Here is a 19,002-nt window from a genome sequence, read left to right as displayed (position 1 = left end):
TTCATTTATTCCGTATTTATTTGGTACCTACTGTATGCAGGGTACCTGAGGTCCTCGAGTATTAATTTATTCAAGCATTTGAGGAGGGTGCCTCTTAAAGGCCAGATGGCCTCCATAGGAGAAGCCGCTGTTACTCAGTTCTCGCTGAACTCTTCAGAGATGAGTGGTATTGTCTTCAGCTTGTCACATGTGAGGGATTTGAAACTAGGAGCAGTGTTACCTTAGTTTTGAGTACTTTAAAATGTAAACTGTTTTTGGCCAGGTAGTTCTGCTGGTTAGTGTGTTGTCCCAATATGCCAAAGTTGCGAGTCTGATCCCTAGTCAAGGCACGTACAAGAATCAATCAGTGAATTCATAGATGAGTGGAACAACAAATTGATATCTTTTTCTCTTTCCATCTCTCTCCCTCTCTCTCTTCCCCTCTTTCTCTCTCAAGTCAATTAAAAATTAAAAAAAACAAAAATACCATTAACAAATTATACTCTTTTCACAATACCCTAGGTATTTGGAAATGGTTTTGAAGGCGTGGGAATAAAGTACGTTTTCTAATCTTTTTAACATTTATGGAGATCCTCTTAAAGCTATGAATGACAACCTAGTGTCAAACAGTTTTGAGTTTTTCAGTACTGATTTTGAGGTTGACTGAAGTTATTTATAAAGAAGAAATAAATGCCTGGTGAACAACACAGGAGGACCTGATGAGAATACAAGTGTCTGCTTTAGAATTAGATTCCTTTATACCAGAATTCTTGTAAAACACAAGGGGAAATATGACATAAAATGTATCTTCTCCTTCCAAGAAGATGTGAACATTGTAAAAATCAGAATTAAGTCATAGGAAACTGTCTCTGCCTTTTTGAAAATCCAGATGATTCTAAGCCAACTTTTTTTTTTTTTTTTGGCAAAGACATATAATCAGTTTTTAAAAAACAATAGACTCGGAGATTCTCAAGTGCCTATAAAGTGACTACTGTAGCTGGGAGGTGCATTGGGAATAATGATTAAGTGCTTGCTTTTTTTGGATGTCTCAGTTTGCCTAAGTGAGCATAATTTAGGTGATGATGTGAGCATCTGCAGGGCAGGTGCTGAGACTTAATGCCAGAGAAGACAAAATAGTTGGCACACCATTCCTAATTTCATTATTGTACCAAGAGCCAGAAAAAATATAAGTTTATATTCTTTTGAAGTAGGATGTTGTCTCTTTTTTTTTCCTTGGGCTTCACACACTTACACAAAGTATTCTCAAGATATTTGTAAGCATGGTTTGACAACTGAGAGTGTAGGCTGATTTTTTTTTTTTTTTTTTTTTTTGGTGCTACTGTAAAGAATAAAACTAGGTGAATTTTGTCTGAGCGTGAAATCAGAATTCTGTTGTAGTTTTTAAAATTTCTGAGGTATAGTCTTAGGAAAGTTTTGAATGTCTTAAGAGCATTCAAAGCAGTGGCTGGAAAAAATTGTTTCTTTAAATAAAGTATTATTGGACCACAGCTACTCCCATCTGTTTACATACTGTTTTTGACAGGCTGCTTTCCTGTAACGGAGCAGAGTTGAGCAGTTGCAGCAGAGTCCTTTAGGCCTAGAACCCTGAAGTATTTATAATTTGGCCCTTGATAGAAAGTGTTGAAGTCCTGGTCAGCTACTAGGGTATCTCCCCACCTCAGGCTCTGTCCTGATCTCTTCCTGTGTTAGACCCACTGATGGATGAATGAGAAATGGTCTTGGAAAAATATTTGAAAAGAGCTGTGAGTGTGTCTGTACTCCGGAGGAATTATTTTCTTCTGCAAAGTGAGAGGGCCAACCCAAGCTGATGTCTTCACGTCCCTTCTACCTTCGGCTCTCTTTGTGTCTCTGGTGGTTGTCTTCGAGTACTTGAAGGGCCATCGCGTGGAAGAGGCATTAGATGAGGAGCTGCGGGGAGCTGAATCAGGACTAATGGGTGCAGTGGACTGTGAGGATATACTTTAGCTCAAGAAGAAAGACCACTTGCTAGGAATTGCCCATAACTCAATGTGCTGTCTTTGTGGGTAATGAGATCCCCTGTCACTAGATGTGCTGAAATAAAGGCTGTGACCGAGGACCTTGGAGACCTCATTCCTGCCTTGAAATTCTAAAGGCATATTTGGTTAAGGTTCTTTGTTTCCAAGCTCAGATTTTGACCACAGTTTCTTTTGTTGAGGGCCTGTAGAGAGGCCTCTTGGATGATTTTCTGAGACTATAATCTTGGACGAATCAAAGCAGTATAAAGCGGGGAGAATTGCTTCTGGTGGGCGGGGGATAGCAGAGGAAAGGCTGACCCAGAGCCGGTCCCCATCACAGTGGCAACAGGAAGGGCACTGCTTCGTACGGTCCCTAACTCCTCAAAGACGGACCATCTGTCTTCAGCTGCTGCTACCATCTTTGCTTTCTGCCTGGCTCCTGTAAAGAAGAAAGACTGGCTGCCGTAGATAGAGAAGCTGGTATCGCACTTTGCCAGAGAGTTTATTCTGGGACTTGATTGTGAAGAGCAGTTCTGGGTGAGGCTGTACATTCTCTGTGCAGCTTTGCAGTTACAGCGCAAAAGTAGCCCTAAACTACGCGTTAATGAATGAGTGTGGGTATGTTTCAGTGAAATGTTGTTTACAAAAGCAGGCAGTGGGCCAGATTTGATCCTGGGGCCGTAGCTTGCAGAACCCTGATATAGACATTGAAAGTTAGAACTGGCTGGAAAACATCAGTTCCAATTCTCTCATGTTTTAGAGAAACGACGAAATGACATGTGTAAAGTCACACCATGGTTGAGCCAAAATTAAAACCCAGAACTTGACATGTATTTTTATTTTTTTAATTTTTAGTCCTCACCCAAAGATATGTTTATTGATTCTTAGAGAGAGAGGAAGGGGGTGGTGGGGGGAGGGGGGTAGAGAGAGAGAGAGAGAGAGAGAATGGAGAGAGGATGAAAGAAACATTGATCGGTTGCCTCCATTGTGCACCCAGACTAGGGATTGAACCTGCAACCTAGGTATGTGCCCTGACCAGGAATCAAACCCCCATCCTTTTGGTGCACAGAATGATGCTCCAACCAACTGAGCCACCCAGGCAGGGTCAGAATCTGACATTTAGATTTGTGCTCATTTTGTGGTTTTGCGCTGCCCCTGCTGTGCAGTCAAGTTATAGCATTCGGTCAAGAGAGGACTGCGTGAGTAAAAGAATTACCTGCCTGAGGTGGCCTCTGAGCAGCAGCAGTGGGAGCTCCAGGCTGGTATTTGAATGGAGGCAACTGTTTGGCCCTGTGACCCAGCTGCCTCACTTTTCCTGAGATGGACCCGGTTCACCGTAAAACAAAATATACGTTGCATACATTTGTATGGAGAAATAATGCCCCAGAGTTGTGAAAAAGAAATGGGCTCCCGCAGCTGCGTCACAGGATTCGATCACTTCAGCCGAGAGTGCCAGGAGATTTGAGACAGATGTTTTCAGACATGCCGCATGCCTAAAACATTTCCAGGGGTCGGGCTGCAACAGTGACTTCATAAGTGGAGAAACAGGGAAAGTATGCAAGGCGAGGACACAAGACTTTATTCACCGCTAGGTGCATGGCCAACCCCTTCGCATTACATCTGCCTGACAGGGTTGGCTCTTTCATCTGTCGTGCCCTCGGTACTGCTCTTTGTCTGCCCGTGAATAAAGTGCAGCATTGTGGTTAGTAATCCCACTCCAGTGACTCGACTTCAAATGTGGTTTTGGAGTGCATCCCAGAGTTCTGTTTGCTAAGCTTCCTACTCCTGTTTCAGAGACACCACTGGATTCAGAGCAGCGAGCACTAAAGGCTTCCCTCTTTCCTCAAACCTGTCGGGTTGTGGGCTCTCTCTTTTCCCCCTCTCGCTCCTTTCCTTTCTTTTTTTCACCTCTTTTTTTTTTTTTTTAAACCTTCCAAGGCAAGTTCATGGATACTAAGCTGATGTGTTTGTTGTTCTTTTTCTCCCTGCCTCCGCTCCTAGTGAGTAACCACACTGGGCGCATCAAGGTGGTCTTTACTCCGAGTATCTGTAAAGTGACCTGCACCAAGGGCAGCTGTCAGAACAACTGTGAGAAGGGGAACACCACCACTCTCATTAGTGAGAATGGTCATGCTGCCGACACCCTGACGGCCACGAACTTCCGAGTGGGTGAGTTGAGTTCCTCCATGGTCCCTCGCTGTCCTTACCAGGTAGTGTTACGAGATCGCAGCGCCGAGACACCCCCCTCCCCTGCCCATTCACACACTGCTCTCTGCTTGAATGGGTGTCTGTCTATGAGTGTAAATGTGCTTTTCTCATGAGATCGTGTAAGTTGCTTTCAGAATAACTTTTAGCCTGATTGTTGGTTTTCTAGAGAAGGGGCAGCTAGGATGTTACCCCCTATTGCTTGTCATTGACGCAGCCGTGTGATGATGAGGAGGTATCAGTTGGACGGGAGGGAATAGATTTAGATGAAGACTGTAAACCACACCTTGTGCTGACCAACTTCAAATCTTATCTTTGCAGTGATGCACAGAATTTATGTTAGATTTGACTCATGTTGTAAAATTTGGAAAGTGGTGGTTAAATTTTTACTTCACAAATAGCTGTGTTCTAAAGAAATTTTTAAAATTGTCAAAGCGCTGTATTTTGCTTTAAAAAGGGATACAGACTTGCATCTTTAGCTACGTTTCTACTCTATATCAAAGACTGAATTATAAATTGATATATGGCATGGATTTAGGGGGATATATGCTAGTGGATAGCTGTCAGCACTAGAAACCTTATAATATTTCATAAATAATTTAAATATGAACTGTAGTTGTTACTGACTGCAAAAAAAGGGCTTTTTACTTAAAAAAATTTTTTTGTTTCTTTTTTGTAAGTGGAGAACGTATTGCGGTCCACTGAACGCTGTCACACTGCCAGGTTGTCATTCAATACAGTATTTTTGTCACAGAAAAATGTCTTTTATTATTTTTTGACCAATTATGGTTTGCCATGTGTACTCAAATAATCACAGACACCCACGTTACTTTATGAGTTACTCACAAGAATAACCCAAATGTCAGACAGATAATAACACTGGCTAGATCTGGTCTTTTTATGGAATATTGCTGTTTAGTCTTGGGAGTGTATGTCTAGGGGGTAGGAGAAGGGAGGGTGTCTATTTCAAACTGATTTCCATCAAGACAAAATATAAGGAGGCAGCTTCAGGTCCTTATTTGCTCTTTGATAATTCTACTTTATTGTGACTCCTAATCCTTATGAGGTCTAACTAGTGTATTCTTGTTAGTCTGTACTTGGAAAAAACTTGTGCCCATAGATACAATTTAAAAGGAAGGGTATTGTGAATTTCACTTTGGGCATATTTTTAAAAGAATTTAGCGGTTAGGTGCCAAATGGCACATTATGCTTAGCAGGGCAGAGAGCCGAGTCTAATGGGAAGCGTGTTGAACTGATGATCAGGAAACTGGATTCTGGTCCTTCCTGTGCCACTAACTACTAGCTAATCTGCAGGGCATGACAGTTCATATTTCTGAACCTCAGTTTTTCTCACCTGTAAAATAAATGGCTTATAGTTAGTGATGTCTAAAATTCAGTCCTTCTCTAAAATCTCACGACTTTCATTTAAGAATAATGAGTAATATTATTTTCAGACTTTTTCGGAAAGTTATAACAAGGAGGGGAAGGGAAAAGACAATTCCGAGCAGGTTATTATGGGTTTACTGGCTTTTTTCACTTTTACTTTTCTTGATTGTTTCCCTTTCTCTCGTTGCTTTCCCTCCTCCATCCTCAGCAATGTTCGCTCCCCACCTCCCTGCATTTTTCATAAATCCTTACAGTAGGAACGACAAAGTAATCAGATGGGTGGTAATTTTTTGGCTTACAGTGTATTCATTTTGAAACTAAATATTTAAAGACTTTGAGAAACAGAGGAAACGTGCTTGTTAAAACACGCTACACACTTTCCTCTCTGGCATTGAAGCAAATGTGGAGGAACAGAATACACGTAGTCTATTCAAAATATAAAATGCAGAAAAAAATTACTTACAAAAATATTTCACAACCCGAGCTCAACTCTGCCACAAAAGGATTGGCAGTGTATTTTAATGAAAGAGAGAGAGAAAGGGAAAGGGAAAGGGAAAGAAAGAATAGTAATGAACAGTTTCACATTGGAAATCATGTGAACTATTTCATTTACATCCTGAGCTGGTTCCCTCATCTTTGTACATTTTAGTTTAAATACTGGATAATTTGAGGGACGAGTTTTAATTTTTTAAAGAATGCTAACTTTGTAAGATTTATAGATTATGATTCTTCAGAAAAACAGAAAATTTTAGAAATTCATTTTTCAGGCATACAAGATATGTTTGTGGCCTTCGGTGGTTTAACTTTATTAATTACTTAGAAAAAGTGGCTTTCTAACTTAGTGCTTTTCCATCTGTATGTTTGTTTTCAGTCTGTTAAACTTTTGACAATAAGATATGTATATGGAAAATAGTACAGTGTGAGGAAAATCCAGACTTTACTGTAACTTTAGTTAGCTTTTCTCCTTGGCCTCTGATTACTCGTTAGCTACTATCTTTGGTTACTTAAGATGAGGGCTGGCAAAATTTTTCTATAAAGGGCCAGATGGTAAATATTTTAGACCTTGCAGGCTGTGTAGTTTGTATCCCAAGCACTCAACTCTGTCCCGGTCGAGGCAGCAGCCACAGATGGTGTGTACAAGAATGGATGTGGCTGTGCTACAAGAACAGTCAGTTGGCCAGATTTGACTTGTCTGCCATAGTTTGCGGACCCTTGCCCTAAGGAGTCAGAATAATGCAGGGAAAACCATATGGACTTCATAATCAAGACGCCTTCATGAAATAATCCATTGTGATAATCAGAGCAGCAGAAATAATTTCTAACATTTACATGGTGATTTACAGGGTTTTTTGTTTGTTTTTTGTTTTTTTAAAGTGAGACAGGTATTATGGTCACCACTGTTTTTTTTTGATAAGGAAACTTCGGCACAGTGGCGCATGTGAGTCTGCTTTAGTATGCAGCAAGTCAGTGAGGACTGGCACTTAGATCTCCTTATGTCCCCTGTTTACTTAACTCCCTGAGGCGTGACTGTGTTGTGTGGGAGGGACAAGGTGAAGGACCTCATGGAGGGTTGAGTTTATGGGAAGGCTCGATGGTGAAATAGAAAATAAACACCCGAGAGGCCAACAACCCTGGGTTCAGACCCTGGCTGCCTCACGGCCATTGGGCTCTCTGTCCTCTTGGGTCCAGGTCACTCATTTACGCAATGCCGGTAATAGCAGGTGCACAGAGTGGGGCTCTGTGGCAGGCATGGGGGTGATATTAGTCTCCTTCTTCCGTCACACTTTTTCTGTGGCGGCCTTTCTGGTCCAGGGTGATAGTGAATCTGGGCTGTTCAGACAGTTCAGATGGGAGAGGCTGGTGCATTTTTCATTACTGTTAAGCCCACCTTCTCTGCTCCTGAGTAGTCAGTTGGGGACATCTTACATGTAACTTCCACTTAATGTGACTTTGAAAATGAGGCCCGGATGAGGATGATAGCCAAGGGAAGTGCTCTGAGATTTTAGAATAAACTCATTTTTATGAATGCAGTGTTGGTCTGATGTAACAGAATATTTACATTAAGTGGCATTTCCTGTAATGTAAGCAGATTTTTCATTATAGTAACTTTTTTCTGTGGCATTTTGAGCTTCGTCTCCCTGCTCTTCCTGCCTTTGCCTTTTTCAGAAATGGAAACACGTCCCCAGTTGGGTGGGCCAGCAGGTTAACTGTTGTTGCTTTAATGGATTCTTTCCATTCCATAGGGATATAATGAAGATGACCTCCTGGTATTTTTAAGTTGTTTATAGAGTCGCAAGTTCCTCTAATAAGAAGAGCATAGGAATTCATGTTGTCACAACTAGAATATTTCAAATAAAATAATTCTGTCCCTTGGCATAAGTTATTTGTAGAGACATTGAAAAGCCATCATGATTGCTAAAATAACACGGGTGGTTTATACGATGCTTTCCCTAAAAGGTTACAAGGGACTGACATTCCATTAGCACCAAATGAATAATTATAAAAAGTATTTGATAATTTACAAAGGATGTCCGCATATATTACTTTATTTGATGCTTATTTTCCCTGAGAAAAGTAAATGGTTGTATCCTATTTTGTAGATTTTATTACCAAGGCTTTTGTGTTTGATTAAAGATGACTTTAAGTCAGTTTTCCTGTCTCAGAGACCAAATACCTCCTGCCCTCCCATGTTGCCTCCTGTGATCATATAATAGGTGATTATGTGTAAAACACTGTATTAGATTTTCCAACAGAAGCCAATCCTAAAGCTGCCCCCAGAGAGCTTATGTTTTAAGGAGAAGATGAGGCATGTATGTAAATAACCCTAATTCAAGGTCGAAATCTCTCAGCAGGAGCCCAGAGGAGGAGCTATCATTTCTAGCAGAGCAAATATGCTTTGAGAGAAAGGCGATGGGATGCAACTTCTTCTTTTTAGTTCACCAGGCCACACCCTCCCCAGCACCCTCCTCCCCCCGCCTCTGCAGCTGCTGAACAGGTTGGCTTATAGTGGGAGCTGAGTGAATGCATGTTGCCTGATTGTAGGCTGATAGGGGCAGTTCTATTTGAAATGCAGTTCTATTTGAAACACTGGTGAGTTCCACAATACAGACGGATGGGAATTAGAGAGGAGGGAAAGAAAGTGGCTATGGGAAGGGTTGACCCAGCAAAAATGAGGCTTGGAGACAAGAAGGGGGCACAGGTGGTTCTGGGAATTGGGAGTAGTGTCCCTTAAATGTAGAAAGAATGAAAGGTAGTGACAGATGACGAGTCTGGGAAAGGAGACTGGGGCAAGGCTATAACGTGCTTTGATTTCAAACTTAGGAATTAGGACTTGACTCTTTCGAATCGTACTAACATCCTCTGGAAAGGGGACAATGATATTTATTATTTTGAAAAAAAAGAAGGAAGTTATGTTTTTCAGGTGGGCCACTCGTGTTTTAATAGTCTAAATAGGCTTCTGAACAGCCCGTGGTAAGGGAGGCAGCCTCTAGGCCAACCTTTGCCCTGCTCTGAGGCCGGCCTGCTGCTCTGCATTGGGATCGCCCCGGAGAGCTCTCAGCAGCAGCTCAGTCCTGCAGCGCGTGGATGGGAATGGGAGCTGGCCCTGCTGCTGCGCTCGTTACGGAGGTTCTCCTCTTCAGGAGGGAAGAAAGTTCTCTCACAGTGAGGCGTTAGATAAACCAACAGAACTACTCAAGGAGGGGCGGCATTGAGATTTTATTTTTCTGGCAACTTAGTTCATACACTGAATCTTTTGTCATTTGCCAGTTGTCATTGTTAGGATCCCTTGATGTATGTCCAGCACAGAAACCAATCCAATACCAACATGTCACTTTTTGATTAACTGGGGCATATATTTTCCCCATAACGCATGGGTACAGGTTTTATGTTTTTTAAAGATGATCCAATATAATACTAAAAGAAAGCAGTTGCCTTTGATTTGGGCAGTCTAGAATGAGTAAGCAGTTGTCAAAGAAACTCCTCCTACCTATAACCTTTTCAAATTACTAGTGTTATTATTTTTTATTTCTCACCTGGGGATATGTTTATTGATTTTAGAGAGGGAAGAAGGGAGAGATCGCTATAGAGAGAAAAACATTGATGTGAAAGAGAAACATTGATCAGTTGCCTCCCACGCATGCCCTGACTGGGGATTGAACCCATAACCTAGGTATGTGCCCTGACCTGGAATGGAACACAAAGCCTTTTGGTGTATGGGATGATGCTCCAACCAACTGAGCTACCTGGCCAGGGCTCACATTACTTTATTTTCTAATACTGAATAAGTGTCATAATGGAAAGCATTTTCTTTTTTCTTTTATTTAGGCTATGGAGAACCCATCAAAGGCTGGTATTGGAAACACCAATTCATTTGCCATATTTTTATTGGGCACCTGCTATGTCCCAGGGATTGGTTTAGGCATTAGGAATATAACAAGGAACAAGAGAGACAGAGTTCTTGACCCTGCAACATTAAAAAAACAAACAAACATAGAATATGTCTGTACAACATGTACGAATCTTGAGGACATGATGCTAAGTGAAATGAGCCACTCCCATAAAACAAACGCTCTGTGAGCCCACTAGTGTGAGATGCCTGGAGCAGTCAGATTCCTAGAGGGAGAAGGCGGTGGTTGTCAGGGGTGAGGGAATGCAGGGAGACAGGGAGTCACTTAAACGGGACAGAGTTTCCGTTTTGCAAGAGGAAAAGTTCTGGAGATGGAAGACCCAACAGCCTGAAGAATGTACTTGATACTACGGACCTATACGCTGGGAAACGCTAATGATAGTAAAATGTATGTTCTATGTATTTTACCACAATTAATAAGACTAAAATGTGTACTGCCAGAATAAACTAAGACGCATTCATTATGATATAATGTCAAGGAGTCGTAAGTGCCGTGAAGACACGCCGTGTTGGGGCGGGGCTCTCTGGTGAGAGGCTGTGTGCACAGAGCCCCCAGTGGTGCGGAGGGCATCGCAAGCTTTGTAATCGAGCTCTGTGACAGTGGTTGGTGTTTGGTTTTCACTGGGGGACATCTCCAGAGGCTGGTATTAGGAGAATTTATGTATGCTTTTCTGATATGTCTTGTTGGGTTAGGTTTCACCCAGGTGTTGATATTGTATTGTCTTAGGATATTCTTTGTGTAATGTCTGTAGATAAAGAGCCTCATACACAGAAGATAGAAGCAAGCAAGTCATTGGGTAAAAAAAAAAAAAAAAGCTCCTGGAATTATTGCAGAAGGAATTTTGCTTATTTATAATAAAGAGTATAAGGACTTCAATAAATTAATTACCAAGAATGCTACAAGGGGGGACCCCCCAAAACTGGAATTTATTTATTAAAATTGTGTATTTATTCTTAATTTGTTTAAACCTCGGTCACCTTCAAACTACTCTCCATGTGATGCAATACACCTATCAAGGCGTTTTTCCCATGGCTCAAAACAGGTTTTATACTCATTGATTTTGATGCCTTTTAGCGCTTCTGGCATTTTTTGTTTCCCCTCTTCCACACTGGCAAAACGTTTCCCTTTGAGGCCTTTCTTCATTTGGGGAACCAAAAAAAAAGTTGTCAGAGGCAAGGATCAGGTGAATAGGGAGGGGAGGGCAGAGGAGTCATGCTGTTTTTGGTCAAAAACTGCTGAACACTCAGCGTGGTGTGGGCAGGTGGGCTCATAAATCACCCATCGTGAAATGGGCAAACGTGTTGAAAGAGTCTTCCGAAAAATTCACTGAAGCCAAATGCAGCCTCTCACAACAACACCGGCTGGTGCACTGATACAGATGGGTTCCTAGAACACTCACCTAGTGGGGGAAGCCTGTACTACAAGGGGCCTGCCCTCCAGAAGATAATTCCTTTGTTTTTGGGGACCCCCCCTTGTGTGTCACCTCTTTCTCCAACATTATTTTGGTACGGAGCTTTTTTGTCAGGAGGAGGAATAAAATTGGTTCCTATGTCCGAGGGCAGGCGTGTGTGCGTGTGCGTGTGTGCGGGGGAGTGCCCCGTGAAAGGACGCCCCGCGGGAAGGTGGTTCCGAGGGCTGGCTGGACCGAGGAGGAGCATGACCCCTGATTTTGGAATCAGGAAAAAGTGAGGCCCTACTTGGATGAAGAGGGAGATCCTTGAAGATGAGGAAGGAAAGGGGTGTCCCAGCGCTAGTGTAAGAGACTATGTCTGTAGTCAGGACAGTTTTGAAGAAACTCACCTTAGGTAGAGGAGGGGTCAGCAGTTGGCTTGCCCAGTGAGAAAGGCATGTGTGATTGATACTCCCGCTTAAGCCACACCTGGCCCGTATCATGGAGGTGAATGGTGCTCCTTCAATGGGTTGTGCTACGTTAGCCTAGAATAAAGGACCTTTCAAAATTCCTTGGAGCCTGTAACACCATGTCACCAAGTGTGTATTCTTTCCTATTCTGTCAGCTTGAGCATATGGAATGATCTTTGGGAAACTCCAAACTGCTTAGCGTAGCATGCGGGGCCCTCAGGATTAGCTGCTGCCAGGCTCCCCGGCCTTCACTGCGGCCGTGCCCCTTCCTCTCTGCTTCTGCCAGACTGAACTTCCAAGGATGCCAAAGATCCCCGAATGCCCCAGCGCCTCTGTCTTCACACTGCCGCCCCGCCTGGCAGGCGCTCTGCCCCACCCAGCCTTGGCAGTGACTGACTCGCTGCTGTTTCAAGAGTCAGCGAGCACTGCTCCTGCTACGAAGCCTCGCTTCCCTTGCTTGTTTGCACGCTGGTTTCTTTCACTACACTCTGAACTGCTTGGGGACGGAGACTTGTCTACTTCACGTTGGCCTTTCTAGTGCCAGCCCTGTGCCTCACTCTGGAGATGCTTAATGCATTTTTGATGACAGAGCTAATTGTCTATGGCAGGTGCCCACATAATGGTGGCACAGACACATTTTTCCTGCTGCGGCTCCATCCGGAATTCTCAGGCAACTGAAATCACAGGAGTAACGTGATCATCTGAGAGTTTGGCGGGGTCACAGGAAAGGAGAAACATATTCCGGTGACTGCAAGATGCAGGGAACAGGCCACCTTTGTAGCCCTTTGTGCAGTTAAGTCTTCATACCTTTAGCTGTTGCAGGTATGTGGAATTGCTGCTCTCCGCTCCTGCAATCTGTCTGAATTGCAACCTCCAGTTCCATTTCCAACGTTTCTGCCTATGCTGTTTTCTCTTTCCTGTTATGCTTCTAGTCACTACCATGTCAATTGCCACGCCGGGGTCTGGCTCAGGTGCACTCCTGACTGGTCCTGGCACCTGGGCTGCTGACCCAGCCTCCCTGACTTCACACGGGTAAGATGAACCCAATGATGCCCTGAGCGTCCCGCGGGGCTCTTCTGAGGCTCACGAGAAGGAGCCGGCTGAAGGGGTGCGTGGGCTCCTCAGGCTGATGTAAAGAAGGCCCTTCCCTTTGGAAGAAAAAGGGCTATTCTTAGTTGGCGACCCCTGTCTCCAGGGATACGGGAGAGAGTGCTTCCATCTCCTGCAGCTTGGATAGGGCTTTCTCCCTGTGCCCCATGGAGACAGGGTTTCCTGTATTTACGGATCCTGACAACACAATAGCTTCAGGAAAGACCTAGAAGGATGTTTCTGTTATGCCCCTGCTTTGCTCCTTGCTACTACAGCACAGAAGGCTTTTTTTTTTGGCTCACAGTGAGACTTGCTCAGAGTAACGTCAGATACCTTGTCATATGGCAGACGCAACACAGTAGCCTCTCTGCCTTGGACTGTGCCCCTCCTTGAGGGGTTCGCCTGCTTATCTAGAAAGCGCCTGTAGGTTGCCAACCTTGCCGGCCCCCGGGGAGAGCACTGAAACATCGTAGCACTCTTGGGAACCAGAAACCGTGGTCTGGAGGAAAGGCCATCATCTTGAATAGATGGGGTGGGCTCCAGTGATGTCTGATGATAGCATGTGATCCTGCTTTGTACTATTGGCGTTGCTGCCATTTGCGTAAATAACTTCTGAGCTCCGAGGTTAGAGTGAATTTAAAGAGGCTGGACGTAAAGTAGATACTGAAATCACATTTATGTGATGCAGTATATACCTGCAGCATTCATTGGCACACGAGTTGGACTTTGGCAGCTTAGTATAAAAGTAAAACATTTGTATCAGCTTTTACTCTCGAGGTATATATGTATTTTCCAAGTGGAGAAGGAATAATGCATTTGTGTACTGTTGGAAACACATCCTGGAACTAACATTGCAGATGATGTGAGAATGTTTTTGAGGGCAGCCACACAGTCATCTTTGTGCTCCGCAGTCCAGGAAAATCAAATAACTACCAAATGGGGCAGGATAAAGTTAACAAGGAAGTTTGAGATTCATTCCCCAAAGTTATCTCTCTCTCTCTCTCTCTCTCTCTCTCTCTCTCTCTCTCACACACACACACACACACACACACACACAATGAGAAGAAACAGATGCCCTTCCATTGCCAGTGTAATGGAATGCTGTCATCGATGCACTTATTAAAACTTGATTTCCTGTTTAGTTGAAGGGTGTGGGCTTAAGGAATGGTTTACTGCTCAGCTCCGTTATCTTGAATTGAGACTCATGCAGTAATTACTGAAAAACTGGCACGACTGCCGTGTTGGCTTTTTTTTGTTGTTGTTAAGATTTGGTAGGGAAAAAAAACCAAACAACTTTATGCAGTAACGAGAGATTTTTTTCACTCAGAGAGCAAGCCTCAGATGCCTATCAGAGTCAGTAAAATTTTGTTCTTGATGATGGGGACTTTCTCGGCTTTCCTCGTACAAAAGCTCAGCCTGATTTTCATCAGATTTTCCCCAGAAGAAGTAAAAGGGAAACTTGACCTTAAAATCTTTTGCCATGAGGGAAGCAGACCACTGCCCTTTTCTGGGCACTGGAACATTCTTAACGGAAGTCTTACTTAGCAAGGTAAGACTGTGGCACTTTTTGCCACTGCATTGTCTCTTTCTGAAGAAAGGGTGATTTATGAGCCCTTGGGATCTTCTCGTGGTATAATAACATCTTGAGCCAGCTATTTTATTGGGTGTACACAGAGGGTAATTAGAAACATCTGAGAGTCCCTTAATGTGCCCAGAAAACCATGATGGTGTATGGAAAAGGAAAAAAAAATAACATTCACGTCAAAGTTGTGTACTTGGTAAATAGATGAATTAGTATGCAACAAAATTTATTCTGTAGAATGCTACTTTTTAAAAAGACGGTAAGCTCTTCAGGCTGAAAATACCCTTTAACTGAAATACACTCACTGCAGAAATCCTAACCTTATTTGGTAAAAGACTTCTGACTGCTGTTCATACAGTAATTATCATTTCCCTCCTGTCAAACTTCATCATATTATAGAGCATTTTCTGCCAGAGGAAGTATTTCTTCTTTCTACCTGGCAGTTACTTGAACACTTTAGAATTCTGAGGGATCTCATGCGAGGAAATTAACTCTTAGAAACATGCTGCACCAGGGACTAATAGTGCCAATTTGTCTAAGAGTTTATCCTAGAAATCGGGTTGGGATTCAAGAGTTTGGGCTCTATTTTAGCTGGTTATTTGAAATTTGATCTGTTCCAATGGTGGCTGAGTTCGAAGATTCGGGTATGTAGCAATAATAGTGGCTAAGTCCAGGCCTGATTTAAATCAGGTCCTGTTCTTTCTTCCTTCAAGACCAAATCTAGACAAGAAAACCTAACAATTTGCTGGTGGCTGGGGAATGGTTCCTTTCATCTTCATTCACAAATAACAAGCCCTTAAGAGAAGTCATTGCTGAGTCAAACTGACATATCCCAGGCAGCCGTGGACAGGGTTCAAGTTGGAGGCCTCCAGTGTCTTTTCTACCCGCGTTGCTGTGTGCGTCCCCACGGGGCGTAACATTTTTGTCCTTCGTGATCATTTTCAATGGGATTCCTCATCGATCATGGAAACAAAACTGTATGCTTTGCTAGAGGCTGACAGTGACTTAAGGAAGGAGAAGTCGATTCACCTGTGTAAAAATGTTTATGGTGGGGAGGCGGGAGGGGTAGGTAGGTAGGAGCTCTTGCTGAAGCCTGGCTTTAAATGCCTGCCCACTCCAACCCCTAAATCAGCAGCTTTTAGTCCTGGTTATACAACAGGGTATCGCATGGACTACCAAAGAGTCCGGATGCCCAGCCCACACCCCAGGCTTCCTAAATCAGGATTTCTGGGTGTGCTTTGGGTGTGTGTGGTTTGAAAACAAATGATGCAGGCGATTGTTATACACATATAGCTCTGATGGAGATCCCATGGTCTAAGCCAGTGCTCTCACCTTTTACTGTTCATAGGAATCACCGTAAATCCTGAGAAAGTGCTGATTGTCATTCAGTAGGTCTGGGGTGGGGCTGGAGGTTCCGCATTTTTAACAGGTTCCTGAGGTGTGGGGTGGTGCTTGGCCCTTGGGTCACCCTTTGAGTAGCAAAGATCTTAGGTACTATTAATTCATACTAAATAATGGTTTCAAAAAGATACTTTATCATGAATTAATTGAACTGATTTACTGAGTTTCTGTGGGAGGCTGATACTATATTAGGAAGTGATTTATAAATGCCATAAGAGAATCAACCATGTAATCAAAAGATGTTAACCCCTTGCAGCTCCCCTACTTTAATTCCCAGCCTTTTTAAAGCTATGGCTTCTACACCCTTCCAGGCAGCCTCTTCGGCAGGGTCCTCTGAGGACACGATCCTTGCCACATGAAATGCTGGAGTGCAGGCTGCCTTCTGTCTTCATCCTGCTATTTCAGCCTGCGCAAGCTTGCCTCCTGCCGTGCAAATTTTCTGGGAGACATTGAGAAAGTCTCTTTGCTCATGTCCTCTCTTCCAGGGGATATGTGTCACGCTCTCCAAAGAATTTTCACCTCTTCTGCTCCGGTGCAGCCAGCAGGTTTCTGCAGCACAACCAGCATCCCAGGAAGTAAGATGATGTTGCTAACGTTGGTCCTCAGCTTTGGGATGTTGCCCAGATCCCTTAACAAAAGTTTCATTCCATAGTCTGCACAACTGGGTGCAAGGGTGGCACTCTTGGGCTACAATTGATAGGACATAGAATTGTTATTCCTGGAAATGTGGGAGGGGAGATATAGCAGCACAGATCCATCCTTATTCTAGTTAAGCCCTGCTTGTGATTAATAAAAAAGCATTTTGAAAGTATCTGAGGACAGTCTTTAGAGAAGATGCACTTGAGTGATACTGAGTTGTCTAAACCTGCCATTCACCGTCAGTCTCTATCCTGACCTTCCCTACCTCCAGTGCTTAGATGTTGACTTGTGAACATGATACTTGATAGCACTTTCCGCACAGAAAAGAAGTTGAATTAAAGGACAGTGAGAGTGAGTATATATTCATTAGCAGAGATAGCAAAGCTGAAACTCCCCTTCCTTGTGCCACCAAAAGCCCATTACATTTCCTTCACCAACCTCTAGGTTCTTCCTCTTTCCAACGTGGTCTACTGACACCTGGGTTCTGTGTCTTAGTCTCTGTTGCTGATTCACTCTTGTTTCACCTACATTTGGCAGGTGTACCCTTTGCTGGGTGCTCACTCCATTCCCCCTCCTACTCTGAAATATCTGGTTTACACCCATGATGCAGATGGGAAGGTGAAAAGCTGAGTTTGTCTAATGGTTCTCAACCAGAGGAAGTTGGGCCTCCCAGGAGAGACATTCGGCAGTGTCAGGAGACATTTTTGGTTGTCCAGACTGGGGGTACTCCTGGCATGTGACGGGTAAAGGCCAGGAATGTAACTAAATATATCCCACAGTGCACAGGACAGGCCCCACAGCAAAGAATTATTTGGCCCAAAATGTCAACAGTGCCAAAGTTGAGAAACTCTGCTCTAAGCATCGCCTTCTTTCCCTATTGGACAACATCTCGACTCCTGTCTTTGCCATTTGATCCAGGTCCCTGGAGAACCTTCCCTCTTACACCTCAAGATTGTTCCCTAGGTAAAATCTCCAGCATTTTGTCGCAGGTGGTGGCACTGAGTGAGGCTCAAACTGCTAGCTAGTTCTGTCAGCTCTCCAGGTAAGTCTGCTACCTAACAACCTGGACAGGGCCTCCCGGGGGCTTGATTTGCCTTTGGCAGTTTATACAAGACGATCTTGCTGGATTTCAGAGGGTGCAAGGATTGAGGTGGTTTGAGATGCCTCAGGATGACTCAACAAGTGTGCAGGATTGGCTTTGGGGATTTTTGGGAAACTGTAAATAGGAAATAAATGGGGAAATGCTTAGCACAGGAGGCATTTTTTTTTTCTTCACATCTCAGAAGGGATTGTATAATACAGACTGTTTTTCAACACTAACCATTGCTACTGTGGGATACTCGTTTGCAAAGCGTCTGAGCTACAGCTCCTGGAGAGGGGAGAGAGCTGGGAGTGTTTATTTAAATGATAGCATCATCACACATTCAAATAAACACAGCACCTTGCGAGAGGACAGGTTTATTATTTCTAACCCAAACGTCTGTACACATGCTTTTTGAAGGGTTATTTGGCCAAGTTTGAAAGAAAAAACATTAAAAGCCTGACACATTATTTAATTTGTTGAAAAAAGGAAAACCTCTTTGTGGCTAAAATACTCTAGGTTAGCTGGACAATGATGTGTATCATGTTTTCAAGCATTTGCTTTTGGACTGAGAAAGAGCCCTAGAGAGCAAGTCAAAGCCATTGCCTTCGCTGTGTACAACCTTGTTAGAGCAGGTCCCCCTACCCCCGCGCCTGCCCCCGCCTTATATTATGGTCATCTTGCTGGGTGAAACTTGGAATTTTTACAGTTATGTCTTTTGTGCTTTTTTACTTGAATGAAATGCAATGTTCTTAATTTATCAGTATTGGGGTGGTACATTTTATTGCTCACCGTCATGAGATCCCAAGCCCATAATTCATGTGGCTGATTCTTTTCCTATTGTGTCTTTTTATTAGTTGTGGTAAAATATAACTTTTACCACTGTAACCAGTTTTCAGGGTATCCTCCGCTGGCATTGGGTACATTCACAGCAATGTACAGCCGTTACCACTGTCCATTTGCAGAATGCTTCGCCATCCCCAACAGAAACCCCAGACCTGTTACGCAATAATTCCCTGTTCTCCTCTCCCTCCAGCCCCAGGCCGCTCGTGTTCTGCTTTCTGTCTCTATGAATTTGCCTAGTCCATGTACTTCTCATAAGTGGAATTGCACAGTCTATGTCTTTTTTGTGCCTGCCCTTTTTCACTTAGAATAATGTTTTCAAGGTTCATCCATGTTGTAGGATGTCTCAGGATTTTCTTCCTTTTTAAAACTGAATACTATTCCATCGTGTGCATGTGCTACATTTTGTTTATTCATTCTTCTGGTGACAGACACTTAGGCTGTTTCCATCTGCTTACTGTAAATAATGCTGCCATGAACATGGGTGTACACATATCTGTTGGAGTTCCTGCTTTCATTTCTTTTGGATTT

At 43.4% G+C, this 19,002-nt stretch overlaps 1 protein-coding gene across 11 annotated transcripts in view; it reads left to right on the top strand.

Annotated features, from left to right (window-relative positions):
* Window positions 1-19,002, top strand: part of LTBP1 (latent transforming growth factor beta binding protein 1) — a 367,328-nt gene that overhangs the window by 143,816 nt on the left and 204,510 nt on the right. For 4 of the 11 annotated variants that reach the window (XM_054567984.1, XM_054568000.1, XM_054567970.1 and 1 more), the window contains exon 1: window positions 3,709-4,145. In XM_054567984.1, coding sequence (XP_054423959.1) covers window positions 3,923-4,145 — 223 coding nt within the window. In that variant the 5' untranslated portion in view covers window positions 3,709-3,922. Of the gene's footprint in view, window positions 1-3,708; window positions 4,146-19,002 lie in introns of those variants that run through there. The other 7 variants (XM_054568007.1, XM_054567977.1, XM_054567992.1 and 4 more) reach the window with 3 other exon arrangements.

Source organism: Pteronotus mesoamericanus, unplaced genomic scaffold, assembly GCF_021234165.1.
Source record: "Pteronotus mesoamericanus isolate MK-2021 breed Mesoamerican mustached bat unplaced genomic scaffold, CSHL_Meso_final contig_101, whole genome shotgun sequence".
Taxonomy (NCBI): domain Eukaryota; kingdom Metazoa; phylum Chordata; class Mammalia; order Chiroptera; family Mormoopidae; genus Pteronotus; species Pteronotus mesoamericanus.
The sequence above is the reverse complement of the archived record's forward strand: the minus strand, read 5'-3'. Positions and strand labels throughout refer to the sequence as shown.